This window comes from Chiloscyllium plagiosum, chromosome 23 (assembly GCF_004010195.1).
Source record: "Chiloscyllium plagiosum isolate BGI_BamShark_2017 chromosome 23, ASM401019v2, whole genome shotgun sequence".
NCBI classification, from domain to species: Eukaryota; Metazoa; Chordata; class Chondrichthyes; order Orectolobiformes; family Hemiscylliidae; genus Chiloscyllium; species Chiloscyllium plagiosum.
The window spans coordinates 55178583-55188850 of record NC_057732.1 but is presented as its reverse complement, the minus strand read 5'-3'; the positions used below and the strand labels follow the sequence as shown (position 1 = coordinate 55188850).

General features: G+C 40.6%; 1 protein-coding gene across 7 annotated transcripts in view; it reads right to left on the bottom strand.

Annotated features, from left to right (window-relative positions):
• Positions 1-445: 445 nt before the first annotated feature.
• sema3d (sema domain, immunoglobulin domain (Ig), short basic domain, secreted, (semaphorin) 3D) overlaps positions 446-10268 on the bottom strand; it is a 354002-nt gene continuing 344179 nt past the window's right edge. For all 7 annotated transcript variants that reach the window (XM_043714212.1, XM_043714213.1, XM_043714209.1 and 4 more), the window contains one exon: positions 446-3602. In XM_043714212.1, the coding sequence (XP_043570147.1) occupies positions 3210-3602 (393 nt within the window). In that variant the 3' untranslated portion in view covers positions 446-3209. The remainder of the gene's footprint in view (positions 3603-10268) is intronic.

Sequence of the window (10268 nt, the reverse complement as noted above, 5' to 3'; positions counted from 1 at the left end):
ACACTGTTACTAACATTCTATCAAACAATATTATATTCTATCAAATTGTTACTAATATTCTATCAAACATATTGTTGAATGTCTTTTTGTTTTGCAATTATAAAAACTATGGACTGCAAAGAGAAAGAACTGACTTTTATCAGGGATTTACCAGGATGGCTGCATTATTCTAAACAAGGAACCTGATAGTTATTGTGAATTTTGTTTTTGTAGCTGTGAGCTCCTGCAATGTGCAGATGATCAGGAGCTGAGGAATTGTTTCCAAGTGAAGCTGATTGCTTCTCAGCTAACTGAGCAGGTTGGAACTGGAAACAAGGTATAGAGACACAGATATTGAATGAGAAAGACACAGTATTGATAATATTTAAAGTACTAAAAGATCACTTCTGTAATATCACTTTACTAAATGCAACATTAAAATATCAAACAGGAACTTTTTAAATAACAAGTTTCCTACTTTATTAAAATAATACCAAAATATACATTTAACGTTCCAATCCCTGTTTGTGAATACACTGACGTCATATTTAACATCTTTACATGAAAAGAAATAATTTTTAACCTTTAAAGAATATCTTTCTTAAAATGGGACTATGCATTCTTTTATTTTCTTATTTTATTCCAGTTTTCTTCTTTGGATGATCATCTGTCACTAGAATTGATAAGGATGCTTCATGGTCATTTTGGACTGAAAGGGATTTGGGATTTACAAAGGACAGTGGTCACCCCAGAGCAATTTGGTTGCATTGTAGACATTAAATACTACCACATTTGAGGTCTCAACAACATAAGACACTCATTCCTCTTTCAACTTTCACTTCATTCTTTCCAGTAAGTCTTGACAATTGCTAACAACATACATGGTGGCCTAAGAGTATTAGGCTTTTTGTTTTGTTTTATAAAAACTGTCCAAGACATTCTGCCCCCCTCAAAAATGTAAAGTTGGCTGTTCAATGAGTGAGCAATTTTTTAAAATTAAGCCATGTAATTTCAAAATTGGAAAAATATTTGAGTTCCACATTAGAATGAGAATCTGAACGGAATCACATATTTCTCACAGTGTCTCTCAAATGTCTTTTCTTGTCTCCCACATGCTTCATCTTCATTCAGTACTGGGAGATGGAGCCATTGTGGTAATGCCAATGTACAATGTTGTGAGGGCATGGGTTCAAATCTCACTATGGCAGTTGGTGGAATTCAAATTCAATTAATAAATTGGGAATTGAAAGTTAATTTCAATAAGGGTGACCATGAAACCATTGTCAATTGTTGCAAAAACTCATTGGGTTTACTAATGTCCTTTAGGGCAGGAAACTTGCTGTCCTTATCTGGTCTGGCCTACATGTGACCTCAAACCCTTAACAATATAGGTGGTTCTTGATTGCCTTCTGAAATGACAATCATTCAAGGAAACTAGAGATTAGCCTTGCCAGTGACAACCATGTCCCATGAAATAATAACAAAATGAGTCTGCATTCCATCCAGTGTCCTTGGCAAGATCTGAACCATTCACTCTACTCAGGGAGTCAGGGTTGAATGAGATCTACCTTGGTAGACACAAACATGAGCAATTACCTGTCAATGGAACATGAGAAAATCTCCCCGACCAGAAGTCTGAAGGAGCTGACCATTAAAGCAACAGTTAGTCTGAATGTGGCTTCACAATAAAAAACCCTTATCCCATAACATTTAACAAATCCATCAACAAGGTTCAACTAATTTATTACAAAGAAATAACAGACTAAAGGAATATAATTTACAGTAACATATGTTCCAAAATTCATTCACTTAAGCTATACGAATCAAATGTTAAAATATTCTCTGATAATATGTGTAACTGGGGACATTCTCTGCATAAAATATACTTTAAACAAACTTGTTATACCCATTATATTCTCCTATATTAGAAATGAGGAGAGAAGCAGAAGAGATTGTAGAATGATAAAAGGATGACAATGAACAATTGGAATATGAAATTTGACCATTGGTAACTTACAAGCTGGTACCTCTCTACACTTTCCTTTTTACAGGTTGTCTATTTTGTTGTATTTATTTTTTGGTCACTTAACCTTGCCCAATAGCCAGGCAAGAAATCTTTCAAACTATCCCTGTAACTGTCAGAAAAGATGATAGTTATCAGCAGGAGGGCAGTTGATTCACTACCTCTCCCTCATTCCCTTTCTGAACACACAAAGCCTTTGACATCTACCTATCATGATGACCTAATAGTGGGGAATCTCAGACACAAGTCTGCAAGCTTCTGCTCCAATGTGCTGTATCTCCATATAGCCTGCCACTCCCTGATGCTTTTTTATAGCTCTCAACAGCAATGCATTCTGAAGGGAAGGCATTTTTCTTGCTAGTTAATACACTGAAACCACCATCCAATTTTGCTCACTTCAACAACCACAGCAATTGTTCTTTTTGATGCAACATTAAGAAAATGATTTGTATAAACGTCCATTCGTAAAAGTGTAAATTCTCTCCCTCATAACATTTAACAGCAATCCTCATGCATAGGTACAGGGTATCAGTTGCAACAATAAAATTACATAGCTGGTATCTGATTAGACAGTATTAAGCTGGTAGCAAAGAGATGTAATGATTTCAGTTGTATTAAATTTTCAATTGAAATTATAGCGTTGTGGAAATGGGTTTCTGTCAATGTAAGTAAGTCAATCATTGGCAGGTAATAGAAAGATGTTTAAAGTTTATCACAAAAGTTTATCTCAATAACTTGGTCAATGACTGAAGACAAAATGTCCAATCCTACTGCAATTTATACACATCTCACATATGATGTAAACAACATCATGGATGTGCCAGAGCTGAGTAATTGTGATAAAACTGACACACTCTGCTTAAAGCAAGAGATTTATTTTTGTTCAGAATTTAATATTGATGGGATGAACTGAAGCAAGTCAGGGAATTTGTGTGGATAATATTGGGCCAATTGGACTCTTTCTGTACAGTAAATACTTGAGTAATGTGGTATTAATAAAGACTGATATTGCGGACCAAGAGGTCTCTGTCTTGGTTTTGATGTCTTTGAGTTCACGATGTGGAAATGCAAGTCCTATATTTTATTGTAAGCATCTTGTAGCTCTCCAAAGCTGGAATGACAGTACAACAGCATTCCATGATTTTTTTTGTCATCTCCTTAGAATTAATAGCCGCAGTACTCAGCTTTCTCTCCAAACCATCAGAGATTACGCATGGTGTCTGCGGTTTCGATTCTTCTTCATCTCCTGCACGTGCTTCCACTTCCCGGCCGCTCTGTTCTTTTGCCGCCGCCTCTCCCGGTACCAGAGCTGCTCACAGTAATCATCCACCGTGAAACTGGGGCTGCTCAGCAGCTGCACATAATCCTTGTATCTCAACCGAGACTCTGAGGCATAATCCCTGCCCTTACCCTCCTCATCCTCGGCCTTCTGTGCACTCTCCATCTGCTCATTCTCTATCACTTTCAAATTCAGTTTCATGAGCATGTGAGTAAACGTCTGCTCCTGAGCTCTGCAGAAGTAAGAGCCGGCATCTTTTCTCTGCACACTCCGAATCAAAAGGCCATGTTCTGTCTTGATGATCCTCTCATCAGTTTTTATCTATGAGGCAAAAATCAAACAGGAAATGTATCAAACAATTGGAACCATGGAGCATGGTGTGACAATGCTATGGCTTTAAGAGGTGTATTTTGTTCTTTTTTTTTGCAAAGAGGTTTTAAGGCAGAGGGTGACCAGATATCTATTAAAAATTCATAAAGTAAACAGCTTGTGAGGCCTTGGGTTTTTTTAATTTGGAAAAATAGAAGAAGGATTTTTAGTTGTAGCTTTCAGCAGTTGTTGCTGGGGCCTGAGCTGGGTTTGGTAGCTGCAGTACATCTCTCATTGCTACACTGTCTCAGAGCTTTCTGCAACTGGAGTTGCACGTGAGATAATCTGTTTTTCTGAATTTGCCTTTGTCAAGGGGATATTTATGGAATGTTACTCTATTGGAACAGTTAATTGGTATGAGTTACTGTACCTATTGTCTTGTTAAACACTTTGATAGAGTCACAGTTCAGCCAATTATTTTCTCTTATTTTTATTTCATCCGTATTTTAACTAGTATAAAAATAAAATGTGTTTTGCTTAAAGTCGAGTAATTTGACCAATCAAATTACTTCAGGAACGCAACACCTCATACTTATCTTTAAAATTAGAGAAAGTTAGGGTCTCGGCTATCTTCTGAATATATTTTAAGGGGGTTTTGTCTGGTCCATAACAACAGGAAGAGGCTTGGTGGCCCTTTGTGCTCACTCTGTGCCTTATAATTGGATAAAACAATCCATGACTGATGTTGAAGCAATTTAACCAGTTGAATAAATATTTCTTTCAAGACATTCAGAGAACAAATGCACAAAACTAAGTGCATCATTCATTTTGAAAGTAATTAGGCTGTTGTGGCTTATTGAAGAAATGGCTGGAACATTTTAAAGACTATACACAAGGGCAATCAGAAGAGGAAGTCAGTTTAATTTCCCATTCAAGACAAGACGTGGTAGAGGCTCAGTGCAGTTTTCCCAACTGTAATAATTTCAAACAGGAATTGACAGAAATGTAAATCAAAAGATGTAATCCCTTTTCCACTAAATTCAGAGAAAAAGTGGCAATCGGTAACAGATATCACAATGCAGTTAGTTCACCCTGACTTCAATCCCAGCTGTGGGGATCACATCAATCTTCATTTAGAACACTCTAACACAATCAGAATTTAATTAAATCCAACTGCAATTACCTGATAATAAATAATTTAAAAACATCCTTGGTTAGAGGTGCTGTGAAGAAGGTTCAAGTCCCTCCTGTACCAGCGTAATATCTCAACTGGTTGGAATAAAAATATCTAAAACATCATTGACAGCACCACAAGAAAACTAACAATTAATTCTTCCCTTTTTTTCTAGCATTGAAAACATCCAAGATGATAAAGTTGGGAGGATAAAGCCAATCACATTTTTTAGATTCTTCAATACTTAACAGATTGGAGCTCCCAACAAATATCTGAGATTTCCTGTATTTGTGTTGTGACAGTGTGGAGTACACGAGGAGATACTCAAATCCACTAAGCACGGAGAACTCAGGCACTACAAGTAGTGATAGAGCAAGAGCGAAACTGTATCCAACAATGGGGAGGTGGTGGTGAAAAACTGGGAATGTCACAAGGCTAGAAATCCAGAGCTATTGCTCGAGGACATTGGCTTCAAATTGCACCAAGGCAGATCATGAGACTGGAAATCCATAAAAATCTGGTAACCTTGTAGCAATTGCCATAAAAACCCATCTGATTCACTCATGTCCTTGAGCAAAACTGTCACCTTTACCCAGGCTGACCTGCAACTGTCTGCAAAGCCAGAACAATCTGATTGACTCCTGTCTGTCCTCTGAGATGACCAAGCAAGGCAGTCAGGGTTACATCAGTGCTGCTGCAAAGTCAAAGGAAAGCACTGAGACTGACCATACCACTCAGTACCGACACCCAATTCCAAAGTAACAGTGGTAACCCCAGTCCTGCCAGCCCAGCTACGTTGTCTGTATTAAAATCCGGGGCTTGTGTTAAAATTGGGAAACCTGTCAAAACAGTAACCTGTTCCTAATCTTTCTTCTTTTTAATTTCAAAAATATATTTTATTCATAAAAATATTTGTATATACATACACAGTCACGGCACGGTGGCACAGTGGTTAGCACTGCTGCCTCGCAGCGCCAGAGACCCGGGTTCAATTCCCGACTCAGGCGACTGACTGTGTGGAGTTTGCACGTTCTCCCCGTGTCTGCGTGGGTTTCCTCCGGGTGCTCCGGTTTCCTCCCACAGTCCAAAGATGTGTAGGTTAGGTGAATTGGCCATGCTAAATTGCCCGTAGTGTTAGGTAAGGGGTAAATGTAGGGGTATGGGTGGGTTTCGCTTCGGCGGGTCGGTGTGGACTTGTTGGGCCGAAGGGCCTGTTTCCACACTGTAATCTAATCTAATCTAATCTAAAGCAATTCAGTTCTGTACAGTAGCAAATGAAGTAACCAATGAACATTGGAATTTGATGCTATCCTGCCAACAAACCAATGGCATTCCTTACTTGTCCAAGACTATATTTACATGTTTTTGTATTCAATAACTGAACAGACCCCACCCCCCACCCCGCAAAGACCTAACCCATCATCTCATTGCATCATCCTAATTTATGGTCAGAGTGAGAAGTCAGCCCAGACCTTGTCAGCACTCTGGGGTGGAGCTAAAGGGTCTCGTGCCAGTATTTTAAAGAATATGAGTATTTCCCTCGTGTTCTGGCAGATGTTTTGCCCTCGATCAGCAACATTAAATCAGATTATCCGGTTAGAATTCCACCGCTTGAAAATTGGCTCCAGCATTGCTCACCCAACAACAGCATCGATACTTTAATTGCACTTGATTGGTTGGAAGGTACTTTGGATATTCTAAAATCATAAGAATCTCTATAAAGATGTAAACCTTTTATCATCATTCACTGTGATACTATTAGATCACTGGTGTGTTAGTGATGGCCTCTGTACAACTGTAGCCATGGTATTGTGTTGAATGAGGGACAGAAACATTATTCAGTCCAAGAAATGTTTCTTTTTTGTGTGTATCTCGCTCTTCAAAGCCAGTTCATTGCCGTCTTTTCCTGGGGCCAACAGACAGAGCTGCACATCAAAAATGCTGAGCTCAGCATGTCATTACCAGTTCCCATGCAGAGTCTGGTCTTCCTGGAGCAGCCTGTGGCAGTTTGTAGCACAGTGGTAGTGTCCCAATGTTTGAGCCAGGAGGCCTGTATTCAATTCCAGCTGCTCCAGAGGTGTGCAATAATGTCTCTGAAGAGGTTGATTCAGAAACTGTCAGGCTACAAGAGGCATAGAGAATGCTGGAGAAACTCAGCAGGTCTGGCTGCATTCTGTGGAGAGACAATCAAAGTTAACATTCTAAGTCCTGTACGGCTCTCCCTCAGAACAGTGTCAGGCTTGGCTGGCCTTACAGATTTCCAGGAGGGCGGTGGGGGTGGGGAGGGGGGGGTGGGGAGGGGGGGGTGGGAGGAGGTGTGTGCAGTACAGCAGGTTGTATAAGCGTAAATGAACAGAGATGAGAAGGTGTGACTCTGTGTCTGGGGAGTTGGCTGGGGCTGAGGGGATTTGTAAACTTGTTTAAAACAATTCAATAAAGTGACTGCTCTATAAGAAAGGAAGGGAAATCTTGGCAATTTATTCAGAATCCTTTACAATTCTCTTGTGTCAAAAGCTTAGAATAAATCTGTATTTGATTAATGTAGAGTCAGAATAAATAATTATAATGAGGAAAGCACAGATGTGTTTCTTAATCTTCACAATCTCATTCACACAGGACAGCAGGCATGCTGAATAATTGGGAACGTTCTCTCTCTGAGACTGAAGTTGGCCACAGGGAGCATTAACTCACATTAAAGGTCAAGCATGAAGCTTCCCAAACCATATGATAACACGCTGAATTTGTACAAGGTAAAAGATACAGAGTGATGGCACCAGGTTAGGTCATTGCCCCCCATTCCTTTCTAATGGTCTGTTTAGAGAGTTCCTTCATGACAAATTAATCATCATGTCATTGCCCCTTTACCACGGCTAAAATGATTCAGCTGTCTGGTGAGAACATAGTGCCATCAAAGCATTCTTCACTCCCACAGTCTGGTCCTAATGGATAGAACATTTAACAGAAGCTGACAGTGCAAGATTCATCTATACAAACACTTGCTTGAGTTTGTGCTCAAAGAGGTTATGTCTAAAACAGTGACCAGGACAGTGTACTTTGCACATTTCAGCCCAGTCTAGTATGGTCGCATTTAGAACTGTGTGGAACAAATGCTACTTGCCTCTTGTTAATTGTTCATTTAAGATGCAATTAGCTGCATTAGATACCGCTGAACAACACCATGATCTTACAGCATCAGATTCTGCACCAATCATTAATTGCATTTACAAAGTGCACATGAATACTTTGGCTCCCAAATTACTGTCAGCACATCCTAACTGCCATTTAAACAGAGGTATTGTGACCCTGATATTGAGCAAGGTACCCAATTAGTGCTTTAACATAATTCATTTTCCAAACTGAAAGCAAAATGTTGCAAAATGTTCCTCGTTGGAGTCATACCTGGCACAGAGGAAAATGGCCATGGTTGTTGAAGGTCAGTCATCTCAACTAGAGGACATTTCTGCAAGAGTTCCTCAGGGGGGTGTCTTAGGCCCAACCATCTTCAGCTGCTTCATGAATTACCTTCCCTCCATCATAAGGTCAGAAATGGGGATTTTCACTGATGATTGCACAATATTCAGCACCATTTGTGCCTCCCCAGATACTGAGACAGTCCGTATTCAAATGCAGGAAGATCTGGACAAATCCATGTTTGAGCTGACAAGTGGTAAGGAACATTTGTGCCACACAAGTGTCAGGCAATGACCAAAGAGAGAATCTAACAATTGCCCCTTAGCATTCATGGTATTACTATCACAGAAAACCTTACTGTTAATCTCCTGGATGTTACCAATGATCAGAAACTGAACTGGACTAGCCATATAAATGCTATAATGACAAGAGTGGGGAATACTGCAGTGAGCAACTTTTCTTCTGACTCTTCAGTGTCTGTCCACAATGTACAAGACCCAGGTCAGGAGTGTGATAGAATACTCCTCACTTGCATAGCTAAGTACAACTCCAACAACAGTCAGGAAGTTTGACAACATCAAGGTCAAAGGTCATTGATTGGAAACAACAATCACCACTTTCAGCACCAACTCCATCTACCAATGCTCAGTAGCAGGAGTGTGTACCATCCACCAAGATGCACTGCGGCAGCTCCCCAAGAGAACTTTCAAAACTCATGACTACCATGGGGTATATGGGAACAGCACCGCCTGCAAGTTCCCCTCCAGGCCACTCATCATCCTGGAGTTTCCTCCCTAAGGGCATTGTGGGTCTACCTATAGCACATGGACTGCAGCAGTTAGACAACTCATTGTCACCTTCATAAGGACAACTAGGGATGGGCAATATAATTCTAGCCCAGCCAGTGAGACTCACATTAAAAATAACAGAAACAAAAACAGAAAATGTTGGAAAACCCCAACAGGTCTGGCATCATCTGATAGAGACAGAGACAGAGACAGAGACAAAGAGAGAGAGAGTCAGAGACAGAGACAGAGAGAGAGATCATTATTTCATGCCCAACAAGTGATTCAGGCCGACCACATCAACTCCCCCACCCCCAAGGACATGCAAGTCCTGGGTCTCCTCCACCGCCAAATCCTAGCCACCCAACGCCTGGAGGAAGAACACCTCATCTTCCACCTTGGGTCCCTCCAACCACACAGAATCAATGCAGTTTTCACCAGTTTCCTCATTTCCCCTCCACCCATCTCATCCCAGATCTAACCCTTCAACTCGCCATTGCCCTCTTGACCTGTCCTACCTGTCCATCTTCCATCGGCCCATCTGCTTTACCCTCCGCTCCAATCTATCACCATTAACCCCCACCTGCATCTACTTATCGCATTCCCAGCTACCTTCCCCCCAGCTCCACCCCACACTCTATTTATCTCTCAGTCCCCTTCCTCTCATCTCCACCCCTCAAACCCACATTCCTGATGAAGGGCTTATGCCTAAAACATTGACTCTCCTGCTACTCAGATGCTGCCTGACCTGCTTTGCTTTTCCAGTGCCACACTTTTTGATGTGATTCTAGACTCAAAGCAAAAATCTCAGTCACTGGCAGATATGCTCCCTGCCTTTATAATTCATGTTTGAACGTCCATCAATCTTCAAGTTTAAAACTGTCTCGTTTGTACCCCAGCTTCATCTAATCCTGATGAAACCCACAGGAGGACTTGTGGACTCGGAGGGCTGAATGGCCTGTTTCCACACTGTAGGGATTCTATGATTTCCCATTTTCACTCACCCCTGGGACACTGAGGGTGTAAATTGTAGTCACTCAGTACCATTGTTCCAGGTTACAATTATTAAAGTCAGCTGCATGCAATCTGGGCAGGAGAATCCGCAGAAAGACCATATCACAATCTTGAACATCAGCAGATATTTTTCAGGACAGAATGCCACCGACATAGCCATTTAAAATAATCCCCTTGAGGTAATAACTGAGGTGTTATATTAACCAGATTCCAATGTGGTGTTGTGTGAATGATATTTCATATGATTCAAGACATGTGTAGCCCCACTGCCCTATTAACTATTTAACAGCAGAG